General features: G+C 46.4%; 1 protein-coding gene across 1 annotated transcript in view; it reads left to right on the top strand.

Moving 5' to 3' along the window:
* The window catches only part of LOC128880558 (circadian locomoter output cycles protein kaput), a 134,287-nt gene that overhangs the window by 42,503 nt on the left and 75,435 nt on the right, over window positions 1–16,349 (top strand). The window contains exon 2 of the mRNA XM_054130805.1: window positions 6,137–6,327. Within this exon, the coding sequence (XP_053986780.1) occupies window positions 6,137–6,327 (191 nt within the window). The remainder of the gene's footprint in view (window positions 1–6,136; window positions 6,328–16,349) is intronic.

The raw sequence follows: 16,349 nt of genomic DNA, 5'->3' as shown, positions 1-16,349 counted from the left end.
TTCAGACCTGCCAGATACCAGGGAAGCCACAATTCCTATTAAAAATTCCCGTAAGGCCAAGAACGTAAGAAAATTTCCCTCGAAATAAAATGTGTCGAGGACTTAAGAAATCCCGAGCATCCTTTCACGAAAGTAGACCCTACTTTCACGCAAGCAAAGAGGGCCCATCGACTTTTTCGACGAGCTTCCAGATCCACCCTCGTAATTAACGAAAAAAAAAGGCCTGCTTCGGAGCCAAGGAGCTTCCGGCGGACGTGAAACGAAATTTTCACTTTTCCATTAAAATGCAATTATCAGGGACAGCTACCGCCCAGCTGAATCATTACCCATGGAGCGGCGAGTCGTAATTCCTCGGCCACGTGACCGATACCTACTTATCGCTTCGCGAGATCTGATTCGATAAAATCAGTCTTCGGTGTCTTTGGCGTCGAGTGGACGGCGAATGGAAAACCGACAACGCGATACGTAATTAATAAACGTCGTTGAAATGTTGCCTCGCAACCGGGCGACGACATCGCCCGATGAATTATTGGAGACAGCTAATTTTACATTTCCTGATTTATTGGACCCACAGGAGAGAGCCTGATGAATTTATTTCTCTCTGTTTCAGAGTGGATTAATGATCTATTCGAAACGGTTCCTCAGCCGAAGGATAGTGTTACAATAATAATTCCTATCAACAGCGTCGTTAGTCAAGCCATTATCTGGTTAGGTCTTTATATAAGAATTTCTTTTTTTCAATTAACACATTCGCGACCGGCATATATTTCTAATACCGAGTATTGACGAAAATATACAAATACTAGATTGTCATTATCGACACAACCTCAATTCTCAATTATCATGCTCCTACGATACTGAAATCGTGAGATCCACCAGTCGAAAGCAATCCCTGAGCTCTCCCCAAAACTGCCATTTCAGTCGCAACCCTCAACGAATCGCGCCTCTTTCCGTGAATCAGCCCCTGTAAAAAGTCCAACCCCTTAATCCTCGGGCAGCTAAAGAAAGCAACGATCCTTAGAGGCCTGGAGTACGGTTCAAGGTCGATGGTAGGCATTCCGAGGCAGTGTTGCTCACCCCCCGGCGGCTAGGTGTGTATATCACCCCGCTGCCTCCCTCCCAGGAAGCGTCCTAGCATCCCTTCTGCAGTGGGAGCTTCCATTGCTACCCCATGCTGTCTGCCACCCCGGAACTCCACTGGTAGAGCGTATCTACCCTCGAAAATCCATAGTGGACCCACCCTTCGTGGCGCCTGCGCGTCTCTCTGTTCCGTTCCCAACTCCCTCCTCACCTCTCTCGCGTAGGACGTCAACGAAGCCACGAGCTCGTCGCGACAGGCCATTAAAGGACACGGGAAGGGACGAAACGGATACGCAAACGGTGTTCACGTCCTCTCGGAGGGTTGCATCCACTCAAGGGATGCGGAGTTTCGGGGACGCGTGGAGCAAAATGGCGAGCCATTGGGGAAAACGGTACCTCCTCTCGGACTAGGTAGACTTCGTAGACTGCCAACCTCTCCTCGGTCCTTAACCCTCTGCAGCCCTGGCCGACTCTGGGTATTTGTGTTTTCAAAGACCTTGTTCACCCTTTGTACGATTCTGTGGTAAAGATAAGGAAAATTGGCTAAAGAGAACAATTATTAAGGAGTTTATAAAAGTATAAGTGATCATTTTAGCTAAGGTGTCTATATGGTGGACACCTTCTAGGTTCCAAATGGGAAAGTAACGTTAGATTGAATTTGTCTTCGATATAGTTTCCCCGCATCGATTTGAAAGGGACATCTTAGTTGTTTTGCGTTCGTCGGGAAACGACGCCGAGGAGACATGGTAGGGGGTTAACGCGAACCCGGGCAACCTTGACTGGGATTTAGAGGGCTGATGGATTCGAGGATGGCGTGCTGAAAGAGCTTCCGACCGTGCGATCGCGCCACCTTTGACTCGTGTTATTTAATTCCAATCAGGTCTGAAGCTTGTGTTTGTTCCTCGTAAATTATTAATGTCTTTTACTTAGGAATTTGGAATCGATGGGGTTCTGGGTATTCGGGTTCCGGTGCATAAATAGCGATGTTCCAGAGCATCGTGTTCGTTAAGTCCTGTTAAGTTCTAACGAATCTCACTGTAGATGTATTTATTGAATTACATTGGTACCATTTCGTTCCACCACCTTTCCACCTTTTGAGGGGTATTCCGAAGATCGTTCAAAACGTAGTAGTGATTTCTAAGTAACGTCTTAGCTCCATGGACTGGAATGCCAAGTATTGGAATTAACTTGTATCCGCAAGTTATTGAACCTACCCCTTGCGCCGAGACCTCAGAAGTTGTCTCCGCTAAATCGCTGTCCCTGTCCAAGAAAATAGGGTCGAAAGCAGGCTTCGCGTTGCCGGTCGGGGTCGGAAAATTGGCGCGGGAGCCTTGGGGTAACGATCGCGATAACGTGGCCGGCCATTAAACAGCGGTTGAAGTATGCGCGCACATTTCGAGTGCGTAACCGTGTTACGGTCCGTGGAACCGACACGCATCTACGCAACTGGTCTAATATTAGCAGGCTGATGTAGACGGTTCAGAGGGGTCGAACGACTTGACACGTTATCACCTGGCCAAGCCGGAATCGTGCCTCGCCTGCGATTCATTTGTATCATTAAAATCTATTAATGTGCCCCCTTCCACGTACACGCCTCCATTTAAAGTGAGTGCCGTGTGGCAAATTTTTTGATCGAGTACTCCAATTAGTTCTTTTGCTTGCTATTAGGCTGGCCAACATGGCGTCTCGGCGCTCGACGAGCAGTGTGACTGGTGGCGCTACAGGGAAACGTCATTGTGGCGCCACTAGTATCGTCATAGTGATCTGTGGTGAGTAATCGAAGCTCGGTGGGAAAATTGCTATCTTTATTCGTAACTTTCGAATGCTCGTTTTAATACTAAATGTTATTAATGTTATTAGAAAAATCTGTGGATCCACTCCTCATGTTGGCTCTGACTTTTAACGCGTTGGCTGCCAAGTTAAATCTCGTGAAAATTTCTACAAAGTTCGAATTTTGTCTCGAGACTATTGAAGATGAGATTCGAGTCCTGGCGCTATTTTGAATCTGAGCGATTGAAACGTGCACCTCGGGAAACGTAGTGTGCGGTTGCAGAACAAAAAAAAAAAAAAGAAAACAACAATTGCATTATAATTACGGCATTGTCGCATTGGTTTCATTCTCCAACGATTCCCGGCGAACTTGCAGTTTCAGAGTGCATTGAAATGCAGTCCTCTGCCGCGTAAAGTGCACGGTGCGCGTTGCTTTCTTCCCACGATGGGAGAGAACAAAAGTCAGTTACGTAAACGCATGTCCCATTCATTGGTTCTCTGGGACATTGTTCCGCGAAATCTATAATTTTGCTATCTGTCCGTCATCGTGGTACAGTCATCGCGACACAGTCATCCGATAATTCGTTGATCCTCGAGTCAGAAACGGAACACCTAAATGTCTTTTTTCATTTTAACGATAGATATCAAACTAAACATTCTTATACGAAGAAGGAAGAATTCTATCTTCTAGTAAAAGGGAGATCTCAATGTCTTCTGCATTAAATTGACAAAAATTCCGTATCTTTGATCACACTGTCTTCCAAAAACACGTGACGTTTGTCAGTGGCGCCATTGGTTCTCACGAGCTTGCCTGATACAACTGAGAACGATTGGAAAAAAGGAATAAGATCCTGAGGAGGTTGAAGTAGAAGTTGACGTGCCCTGGTTGAAACCTGACGGTCGGCGAATTTAAAAACTAGAACCATAACAGCGGCCTGGCACGGCCCACGTGGCACTCCTTTCTCTCGTCCTCGTCCCAATAATTAACTGTGTTTTGCACGCTGCCACACGAGGAACGCGCGACGAGGAGGAAGAACAAAAGGTCGGGCCGAGGTCCTAATGGTATCTGAATGAGACTATTCCTCGAGGACGTCCGTCGTTCCTCGTCCCCGGATAATGGATTCGGTGTCATCCAATAATTAATAGAGTTCTTCTCGGTGCTGCCGCGCAGTCGTGGCGGGACGTGCACGGGCAGCAATCTCATTCATCACGCTTTCTAACCCCTAAGCATTTTAATTAAGGCCAGACGTTGTTTTTCTCTCTTTCCGTCTTTTTTCCATGCGTGTCCCTTTTTTCCAGGCCTTTCCAACGCGTTTTGTTTGGAATTCCGCGCTTTGGACGTTAAAAATTGACTGTTAGATGCGAATTGCTTCCCGGTTGAATTCGTTAGCCGATTTAATCGAGCCATGATACTGATTTTCAGATGTGTGATCAATCTAATCTAGATTTTCGTCCGATTTAACGAGACTCGACTCATTAACATCTCAATAGGTGAGGCTTAATAACATCTATTAGACATTTGAAGAATTGCTTCACACGCCTAGGCTGTTAAGAGGACGAACTGCCGACACCTGTAATTATAAAGCAAATCCATCTACCATTAGATAGGGTTTCACATCTCTTAAACAGGATTTACTATATATATCGAAGTCCTATTTCCCTTCGATTATCGAATGGTCTACATTCCATCCCTGTCACTCGCTGTAGAGCTTAGGCTAACTTCTATTTTTTTCAGAATCACCAGTGACAAACGTTTAGTTTCATTCAGTTAGTCGAACAACACTGTTCCCAGAGCAGAGATAAGAACTGGTCCTGCACGGTCCCAACGCGTTCATCTCGTTGTGCGAGATTGCCAGGGTAGCTGGCCACGGTTGTTAAATATATATGTATTTATACGCGTAAGAATAATAATTATTGCTAAGTATAGGGCTGCGAGTGGCCGCGGCGCGGTGTCTTTGACGGGGAGTTCCGCACCGGTCCCATATGGGGTCCCATTCCCACGGCGAGCGCTTCAATTAAACAAACAGTCCGAGGCCGATTCGTAACGTTTGATTTTGCATATTTATTTCGCCAGCCAGTGGCGTCGCAAACCTCTTCAATATCGGTATCAACTATATTGGAAAAAATTTGTTACACCTACGTAACGTTCAAATTTTCAAGTTATCGAGGTTGGTTAGTTAAGTAGATTACCTTCATGAAAAGGTACGTCAACGCCAATGGTCGTTATTTTTTTTTTAGAAACATACCATTCTAAAATATTTTCTATTTCCAAGTTAAGAAATTCTAAAACGAAGGCATTAAAAGTTTTGAAGTATCGAAAATGTTTTCGAGATCTCTGATGGGTCGAATTTTCGGAGGGTTACGCCAATGGCGGACGCATAGGGTCACCGCGCACTCGTAGTCGTTAGTTTTCGCTTGTCATAATTATCAAACAATTCCTGGGTTTTATGCTCCGTCGATAAAAAGCGAGGAACGATAAAGTGAGAATGAACAAAAGGACGAGTTTACAGAGGAAACTAAGGAGAAATAAGGAAAGTAGGGTTACGAGAACATGGAGGAGGAGAAATACGTTGTAATAACTATACTTATGCGAGGAATCCCGGCTGTTGAGTGGGCATATCGGTCCGCAAGGTTTCCCTGCGTGTCAATCAACTCTCCGACACTGGTCGCCTTTAATTATCGAGATCGTTCGATCGCAGGCCGCCTGTTGTTCGAGCCTCGAATGTGGCCGACGATGCCTTCGCCGAGGAATTCCTGAAACCAGTCGAACGCGAACACCGCAGGGCTGAAACGATTACCTTGTTTCGGCTAATTAAGCCTGAGTGGCACGCATTGTTGCTTCGCGTTGTACTCTTATCTCCAAAAGTGCAAAGTATAGTCAACCCTAGTGGTGGATTCAACAGGGTCACCTTGTACCCCGCAGTGTTAATCTGAATAATCAACTGTGGTCTTTAGAAAATTTAATATAGTTTACAAGGTTCACATTGTATAGTAATTAAATATCTTAATGAACATGTTACCAATGAATTCGCGGGGCCTTGCCAATGGAAATGAGTACAAACACGACCCCATTCGGACTACTTTTATTTACTCAAAATTAGACAAAATTTGATTAACATGCAATTTTAGATACTCCGAATATGGTCGTATTTGTACTCATTTTCATCGGTGGAGTCTCGCCAATCAATTGAGAGTACTTTCATGAGAATAAATATAGAAATTTGTGATTGTCGAATGGTAGATCATTCTTCTCTTGTCAGTCTAACGATTCTTTTTTCTGTTGCAGCCTAAAACCACCCCAAAAGGATGGCGTAACGAAGTCGAACCCCAGCAAGCGACATCGGGAACGATTGAACGCCGAACTGGACACGCTGGCATCGCTGTTACCGTTCGAGCAGAACATCCTGAGCAAGCTGGATCGGCTCAGCATCCTCAGACTCAGCGTGAGCTACCTCCGAACGAAAAGCTACTTTCAAGGTAAGCAAATTCACTGTATCGAAGAATCATTTAATTCATTTCCTAATGAAAAATATTTTGTTTCTACTACCACAAAAATTACTACGAAATATTTTTGTTAAAGTTGTCTGAATAGGATCAGTTTCAACGACCTCAGGATTATTTTTTCATTACACAAGCCGCACATCGTTGAGAGCCATTCGTTTTGTTATCAGTCGCGAGGGAGAGCGTCCATCATCAATGCTGCCGCGAAGATTCACATATTTCTTGCGTTACGTCTTTGTATCGAAACCCCATTGCACATCCAGAAGCATTAGCATTCGCAACATCTTCCTGGACACGCGAAGCTGTCGTTACTCTCGCCCTCTTTCTCTATCCTACGAAACAATACTATTCAAAAACAATGGCCAGCCATCGAACTTCAGGGCCCCTTGGTTACTATTGTAATCTTGACTATTGTTTGCTATTGTTAAAGTACGATGTTACAGAAATGATGCTTGAAAACGTGTAGGAGTATTTCAGGAAATTTAGGTATTTTTATCAGATTCTTAGAGGAGTATTATTCCTGGAGGACACCTTTAAGTCGAGATTTATACAGTTTTTGTCTTTGTTTACGTAGTTTTTAGCTGCGTTTCTTATTTTATTTTTTAAATAAATTCATGTAGCATTAAATGAAGGAAACTACAATGCAGCAATTCAGGGGCCTATTACGAGATCCTGGGGCACACATTTGCTGGAAGGTTGCAATTTCAGTCGAAAGAAGAGTTTATAATCCCTTCGTGACGCGAAATCGTAACACTGCTTTAACCCATTTGCATTGCTTATTCATAATTAGTCAAGATATCCGCGCGGCTATGACGTTTTTATATTTTAGGTCACCTCTGATATCAACTGCTTAACGTCGTACAACGCCTTTTAGATATATAATCATAATTTCAGATTATTTCGTTGATTCTTTATTTTTATATTTTTGTTAAAGATTCGAGGCTTCCAAGAATTCTACTAAAAAGATGTTAGTCTCAAGGATTAAAATGATTCGCACGGGAGAGGGTGTACCCTGTCGCATCAAAACAAGTTTTGTGTTGATAACACTTGAATTGGGAATATTAATTATGATCAAATATACTCACCACCCTATAGAATCATTCTATAATGATTATAATACAAGTTGTACCCTGTCTCATACAAAGTCCAGGGTTTTGATCGGAGTTAACACGGAGTTCGCAATCCAGTAACTAGATCGAGGATAAAAGTTGTAATCGGACATAGTTTGCTTCCTAGAGCCATGACTATCGATAATGGGCGAGCCGGGGTTCCCGATCAAATAGAAAATTCCGATCGAAGGGGGACAAGGAAAAGAGACCAGGCCGGGAATTATGCAACCGCGCCAGCAGCGCGGCTTCCTGCGCCGCGGGTGTGCAATCTCATCCGCAATCGCAATCAGGTGGGGCCAATCGAAGAATCGCCGCGGAATAATGGCCAGACGTTCTTCTTTCTCTCGTCCATTATCTTCCTCCCCGGGTCTGGAGTTGCAGAAGGCAACTCGAATCTCACGACGAACGTGCGCGGCCTCTAAGTGTGCCCACACGAAACCCTCGTAATGCGGCTTCTACACTTTTATCGATTTAACGCCGCTAAGTACTGCGAACCTGGCCACGAACGATCGCCTCCCCCCTTTACACCTGGGGAAACTCTGATAATATCCCTGTCCTGAATGCTTCTCTTCGTTTGACCATCTCTGGATAGGGTGATCCAGCTAGCTTGAGAGTAGATGGTAGTTCGATGGTGTCCAGAGGTAGGGTGCAATGGACTAGGGAGAGTAGACTCACCATAGAGAAGGGTTTCTTTGTTCACCTTGACATGGAGGATTGGCTATCTCTCTCTGGGGACACTTGTCCCTTCCTAATTCGGAGACCTATAATGACTATTATACACTTAGAGTGCCCTAGAAGACTCAGTGCCTCTAAGGGCTACCTACTCTAGCTAGGAAACCTAGGTCTCAACAGCTTTGTTAATCTTTTCCACTCACAATTGGTGTCTTCCTACTCTCCCTATTTCGATGGGGTATCTATGATCTAACAAAACCTAGAACTCGACAAACAATCTCTTTCTCAGAGACCTAGATGGCGCTAAAGAGTATCGATCACTCTCCCTTCAAACTTTCCTTCCCTGCAGCTCCTCCGTTTCCATCCGGAGAGGCACGCGGCGTTTTTAGCAATTAGCGAGCCTGAACTAGCAGCAGGCAGGGTTAAACGTGCCCTGGCGGAGGGAGCGAGAGAGCAGTAGGGGAGGCGGAGACGACATGCGAGAGCTGGTAATGCACAAGAACTCCCAGGTATCGGGGCATCGGGCGACACTCTCCCGGGAGTCTTCGGAAAAGATCTGAGGTCCGACAATGAATACCTATTAAAACGGTGTGAACAATGCCCGAGGCTGGCCCGTGGTCCGCTCTCAGGATCGCGCCGGTAGCAACAAGAGCGCTAAGTAGAGGCCAGGGCAACCTCTTGTGCCCCGCAGGTGATATACTGCGAGATCCGCGATATCGGGACGTGGCTCGCAGGCCCCAGAACTGGACAACGCTCTCCGTGCTCCTCCGCTGTCTCTCGCGTTCGCATTCCTGTTCCTGTTCGCATTCGCATTCCCGTTCGCACCCAAGACTACGATCCGGATTCGTGTCCATTACCTTGCATACGCCGCGACCCGCTCGTCGTTCATCGGCCGTTTGGGGCCCCGGTGCTCGCATGGGAGCGGGATTCGATCTACCACGGCAGAGGGTTCAGGACTTTAAATGGGAACTGGAGTTACGTCGATGCGATGGGAGTCCCCCGTTTCTGGAAACATCCAACCAGCCGGTGGTGGAAATCGTGCCCTCTTGGTGACAGCTAGCATTGCTTTTGGATATTCATCGTGATGCGTAGCTTCGCGTTTGGTCTAAGGAATAACCTGAGGACATCGCGCACACAACGTTAGCAGTGGATAGATTCGCTTCATAGTCAGACATGCCGCTTAACGTGTTGGCATCGAATTGCCGAGATCCGAGAAGGTGTCGAGACATGAATGTAGCTGGAATAAGGAATCATCTTTCTCGAATCCCGCCCGTGCAAAGTAGCGTTTTTATGAAGACTAACGCGAAATACAGGAAGGAGCAACATTCCAGAAAGTGGATCCGTTACTTTCGACAATGTGGAGCAACTGGTCATCGCGTTCGCCCAAAACCTGCACAAAGAGGAAAAAAATACCGGTCTTTTGAGAGCCACCGGCAGATATCTCGATAATTATTATAAATTTTCATCGTGCATGCTATTGTACACGGTCCTCTCGTCGTACACCGGTGGCAACACTTGTTACAGCTCGCGAAACACTCGACGTTGGACGTTGATTAAAATTCTCCAGGAACCCAGCACTATCGTCTATTTCCCAGCAGGGCGCCTTCGACTCCGGCTGGCAAAAGAAAAGAAACGAGGGCCGCGTTGCTCCGCTATGTAAATTAATTAGCCTCTCGGTAAACGCGCTGATTTTTCAAGCAGGCACGTGGTGCGTCCTCGCCTCCGGTTACCCGACAGAAAGACGAAGAATGGAGAAGGAGGAAACAGGCGTGGGGAGGGGAAGAAAGGTGGCGAACGTTGCAGGAGATCCAGATAGCGGATCATGGGGGTTGCGCCTCTTTCGCTTTTTTATTGACGCTTACCGTTCCTTCTCTCGCGCTTTGCCGTTCCCCGTAGGCCCCAGAAAAGGTCCAATGCGACGGGTCTCGGTAATTAACCTTCTCTGCGTCGATCTTATTGCTGGCAACCTCGTGTTCCAGCGCTTTTTCCACCGGGGACACTCTTCGACGGTCCGATCTTCATCGTAGAATTTCATTCGATCAATTTTCATCGATATTATCCTCACTGCTTATATACAGGGTGTCCAGTAACTGGTGGTGCAAGCGAGTAAGGGGTGATTCTATGGAAAAAATTGAATCGAAAAAGGGTTTAAGGGTTTCAGGTACCGACTCTCGATGTGAATAAACGAATTCATGCTCATATAAATAGAGGATCTTGTAAGTTTTATTCTCTAGCATTTGTGTAAGCCATTTTGTAGGAGGTTTGAATCCAGGATGTGATCGAGGTTAGGTTGGATAGGTCTTTTAAATTCATGCATAAGTTCCAACAGCCTATTCCACTGGTAGACCTCATTATAAAACGTACAGAGGTACAGCCTAACCTCCACTAAGGGACATCCATTATTTGCACGTGGCATGTTTGATTACCATGGCAAAATGTGTACTAACGCGGCCAGTAGATCTTCCTCGTCGCGTATCACCGTAGAGCGGTGCACTAATCTTCATACTAATTCTTCATAAGTTTGCCGCAAACAGATGAAGAGGAAAGATGGAACCGTGATGGAGCTGAATAAGGTCCCTGATGAAATTGTTAGTTCAAGACATTAATAATCCCCGCGGACTAATTGCTTACCGCGCGAGGGCATCAAATCCTCATTACACAATTCGTCACCCTCCGACACCTTAATCAAAACCCGCCGCACGTGGAATAATGACGCAACGTCGGGAACTTTGCGTGAAAGTCGTGAATTCTTTATTATACCGTTGAACGCGACCCTTGACGATCTCCTCGCTAGGAGCTCGTATTAAGAGAACAACATCGTGTTGGAAGTTAGGTTTTTGGATCTCGATATGCCTATCTACCAGCTATCGAGTGGGACAGGGAAGGTCTAGCATGTAGCGACAAGTCATACGGGTCGTAGGAACAGGGTGACGAGTCATCCAAATAGGACAACAGGTCCTCGTGTTCGGGTGGCTGTCACAGGGGTCACCTGAACCGACCAGACTCTTTAACAATATCGAGTGCAGGTGACATCTCGTGACGTCACGTACAGCGAGCTGGCCTTGGCGGGCTGTTGGTTCTGCGCCAAGAATACCGAGCTGTACCCATCCTTGTTCCCTCGTGGAACACCTTGTACGTCCGTCCGCGTCAGCGTGCATTGCGAACGCGTACCGTGGACGTTGATGAAGAGATACACATCGATACAGTTACCTTCTCATCATTACGACTCATTTGCATTTTTCATTTCGATCTGACACCTGGCGGGGAGGGACACCGAGAGTACCATTGCGTGACGAGAGGAGGACAGGAGGGGATCCGGGGAAGAGAGAGACGAAGTACGAAGTCGAAGGCGCATAGGAAGAAGACAACGAGCAGGACCGGGCGGTGGGGGGGGGGGGGTGGTGTAAACTGGTATAACGAAGGGGACAGAGCGAGAAAAGAGGTTAGGCTGGTTCGAGGGAAGGAACGAACGGACATTTCCGTAAAGGAGCAGGAGTTGGACAGAGATGAGAGACGGAGAGGGAGAAGGTGAGACGATACGAAGCGGTTAACGTTAGGAACGGAACCATAGATGAATGGAGGGTTTTTTCAATCGATGTTAGGTCGCGATAGACACGTGGCGTCAAAGTGGGGGTCAGAGCAGTAGGGTGATAGGTCATAGGGCTCGTTGCAATAGGATATCGGGATATAGGAGCCGTAGAAACAGAATGACAGGGTTTTAGATTCAAAGTCAGGTTTTTACAAAATCTTCGATGTATCGATATCCATGATGCCGAGGCGCCTCAAAGTAACGACGTTACGAAAATGGCGGGCGAACAAAAGGGGCGAAGAGACTCGAAGCACCGGAGCAAGCGCTAAAGGAAGATTGACAGGACGACCTCGGAGGGGAGAAGGACGGAGAAATCAACGAAACAGATCTCCAGGCGGTAGCGATGACCGGAAGCCAACGATGGATTACGGAAGATCGTAAATCGATTAAATTCGTCGGCAGGACTCGTTCTACCGACCAGTGCAATTATTTAATTTCGCCGATTATCTCCGGCCGAGTTCATTTTTCATGTCATTATCGCGATGCGGTCCGCCTTTACGATTTCCCTCGGAGCAACGAGCTCAGCGAGGCACCCGCATCATTGCTATGAAGTCATCAGCCCCGGGGCGACGATTGAGTCCGAGCTGCACGGGCTTTGAAAAGTGATTTCCTTTCCGCTTGTCTCGCGGCACGACAGACCGACGTGTTTGTCCGTTTTATTTTTATCGGCACGCGACAGAACCTCTTGGCGATGGCGCCTCGTCGTAGGTGGGGGCTTTCCCGTTCGTGTTCCTTGGGTCAATAAGGGATCGCGGGCTCGTAGGTCCCGGACAGGTTATCCGACATCTGCGATATGGTTAGTCCTGCATGGAATTAGATGGTGATTTTAGTAATTAATTTTTCTTTGGGAGTTGGTGGGTTATTCGTGGGGTAACTTAAATGAGCAAGAAAACAACAAAGGATTATCGCAGCGAAAATAAATGCCTCATTAAGGAAAGTACCTTAGATGAGGGTCTGCCTAAATCATCATCTGGTCGTTTGATAAAGAAACGAGGTTAACTTTCATAATAACTTAATAACTTAACTTTTTCATAATAACTTTTCGTCTAGCATGATACATGGGTTGCTTTCGAGATTTAGAATCGTATCGACTTCTCACCTATTGACGTCAAGCACCTCTGGGCGCGTTCGAACTATCAAAAGTGAAATTCCAGAATGACTCTGTCGCTCGTCAAAAAAATGCGCGCAAACGAGCCCGTGTCCCGAAGCGATCGCGAACACCAGTAGCAGGCATTATTAGCCGTGAACGTCCGATCCTCCTTAAGCAGGCCTTCTCCCGTCCCGGCACGAAGATCGCTCGCGATCGGTCGCGATCGGCGGCTGGAACGTCGATCGAGATACCGTAAAAGTTCGTTGAGACATCTGCCGCGGGCCATCAAGCCCTTCCGATGAAATGACGCGGCCGCTGCATTTTTCTGATAGGGCCGCTGGTTCACGGAAGGCAATGGCACGCGTTGCGATCGGTATCGCCAGTGTACGGGCCCCGACAGTCGGTCCTCCTTTCGGACGGGCAACATCCGATTTGCCTTTAATCGGTTCGACACAGAGCGGTCGAACGGGCTCGGGGACCGGACACGCGATAAATATCGCTCATTAACGTCATTATTAAAAATGCAGCAATTAGACCGACGGAATATCGACTTATATGGGCGAGGGAAACGGGACGCTGTCGATCTGCGATCGGTTGAACACCTTTCTCGATTCTACCTTAACGAAATCAGCTACTATCTGGATCAAAAAAGGCCAGTCCATGGAAAACTCAACGAGGGAATGCTTCATACTTAATCGTTATTCGTTTAATAAAAATAAATTGGGTATTCGAATTAAGCGACACTCGATTTGAGGTCTTGTTAACCAATTTGGCTTTTTTATATTGGAAAGTAAATTTTGGACGGACGATCTGAAGACGTTAGGAGTTTTTTCACGTACAGAATATAATAGAAACAGTTTCGGGGACCTAACCTAGCTGTCTTCCTGAAAAAAGGGTTCAGTCCCCGTAAATTGCGCCTGCCTATAATCGTATTAACCGGACATGACTCGGCATATCAACAATTTCGCGTCTCTCGCAACGTACCTTTAGCATCATTTACCACTCAACGCGATAATTGCATGTACGAAAGTGGCCGCTTCGCAGCGTCTCGCTGTATTACATTCATGCTTTCCTGCTGGATGCCCTGTAACAACATTATCGTCAATGATGGTCACGCGAAAGGAAACAGACACGGTGTAACGTGTCCATTCATTCGACGGGAGATACTTCACGCAACGGATACGTAACGATTAATCGTTCGGATAATCGAACGCAAGGAATAATCACGAGTCCTGGCTTCTGTGCCGCGTCGTAAAGATCCGTATCTTCCTTACAAAGTGTTTAGACGCGTTCACGCTAATGAAATATGATGCAAATCGCCGGCGGACGTAATTGCCGCGGGACCATGAATAAATAATATCGCTGGGGGAGTGACTATTCGATGTCGAAAGGTAATTAACTGGGAGATTGAAAGAAAAATTATAATGGTGATTGAAATAGAAATTGTTTTCGTGTATCGACGATGGAAGAGATGATGGAACCAGGTGGGGGATGAACATCCTCTCTGGATCACCTTGAGTGTAGTTTCTAGGTTATGGGGAGAGTCATGGTTGAGTTTGGGGCATTAGAACATTCATGTACATTATTACATTGCATTTCTGAATTTTTTGTTTTATGAAGGTGATCCATTTGTGCAATAAGCAGCTCATAAGTTCTATTCTGTGGTGCACAGCTAGCGCCACACCACTGTCCCAGTGGCGCCACTAGTTCGGCTACTCTCCACGGGCTGGAACCTCCTTGATACCCAAACCTGGTCTCTAGTGTTTGCAGCAACGTAATATAAACACAAGAAAGAATATCGCAATCCTCACATTTCAAATAAACAAATAATAAAGGATTATTGGAAACGAATACGTACCTAAGCAACGCACGTCGCATCAGTTAACATTCGCTTCGATTAATATTCGAAACTGGATGACACTTCTCCAAGTGATCAAGTGAAACCAGGAGATCAAGATGTCGCGTGCAAAAGGAGCCGAAGGGAACCGATTTCGACACGGAGTCAAAATCGTGGAAAAAGATTTAAATTGACGTCCACCTGCCGGAGTCGCTCATACGCATTAAGTTTGTTCATACGACGGTGTTTACGGGGTCCGCAGATGGCTGGGCCGTCTGAACGGTACGAACACAGGCGAAACGAAACGGCCTGTGGACAGGTTACGAGGCTTTAAGGCTGCGTACATCGCTGCGGGCGGCTGAACGTCAGCCGCAATCGGACGGGATCATCAAACGTGGTAGGAAAATCGATTGCCATGTAAACCGGCGTAGCCACTTTTCGCGCAGGTACTAGCACCTATCCGCTTAACTACAATCACGTTGGACCGATCGATCGCGTTAAGAGCGCCTCGATCGACGGCCCGATTAAAAATTAACGAGTAACGCCGCGTTGGCTGCTGCTTCGATTGGAAACGTCGAGAAAACAGGTCCCGGTATCTGGCTACGGATACACTTAATCGTCCCACGTAATACTGACGTATTAAAAATTATTGGACAATTAAAAAGAAGGTACGTCGTTGAAATATCTCCTGGAAACGTGTTAATACTCGGTTTGGGGGCTATTAGTGAGGTTATTTGTGAAATTTTTCAGGCAACATTGTTGTCGTTAAGCGTGTAAAATTGGGCTATAACGTGGCAACAGTTTCGGTGAAAGTTTCGATGATGATTCCAGGTTGAGTATGTAACCAGTTCCCTAACAGATCCAAATTTATCGATATTGTAGCCTCAGAAATAATTCCAAGACTCCTAAACTTGTAACATCCAGATCGCTTCAATCTCTAACCTGCAACATTTCGAAGGCTGTTAACGTTTGAACCTCAAGACTCAATTAATATACCCACCAACTGAGAAGTCCTCATTCCCAACAAAGCAGAGCGAGGTAGCATTCGGCGAGAATCCGGTTCTCGGTAACCAATTTCAATGAAAGTTGTTCACGTGACATCACATGGCCGTCGAAACGAAGAGTCCATGGAAATTATCCAATGTTCGTTGCTCGATGCGCTGGCCTCGCTGTTGTGCGCGATGATGAACCCCGATAAGTGTGGCGTAAGGGTGTTATTAGCTGAATATACGAAGAATACCAGTGGGCATCGGGCAGCACTTTTATGGGAGAAGGGTATCATAATTGCGAGAGTTTAGCCGTAACGTCGGCAATCATTTTAATTAAGAACAACTCCACCCCCCTCCGGTCGCCCTCCACCACCATCGTCGTGTTTCCAGACCGTTCCAGAACGAATTGGTGTATTTTGTATTTCAATGCGAAGTCTTATGTAGTTTCTGTATATCCTGGCTGATGGGCCACCGACGGGCCAAGGTTGGGTCACTTATGGGTCACTAGGCGTTGGGACGATCTAGTAAATAGTACCTGTACTACTCGTAGGGGAAACGTCTATGAGGCCTGCTCACCCCAACATCATTATGGCCCGCGGCAATTATAGGTTCAACCCTTGCAAATCCTAGACACCAGATTTTGTCACCTGACGTCAACATCCTTTCGTTATTTATCGATAACGTTCCAACTCATAGAATCTAACACTGTGAC

Source organism: Hylaeus volcanicus, chromosome 7, assembly GCF_026283585.1.
Source record: "Hylaeus volcanicus isolate JK05 chromosome 7, UHH_iyHylVolc1.0_haploid, whole genome shotgun sequence".
NCBI classification, from domain to species: Eukaryota; Metazoa; Arthropoda; class Insecta; order Hymenoptera; family Colletidae; genus Hylaeus; species Hylaeus volcanicus.
This window is presented reverse-complemented; position numbering and strand designations above follow the sequence as displayed.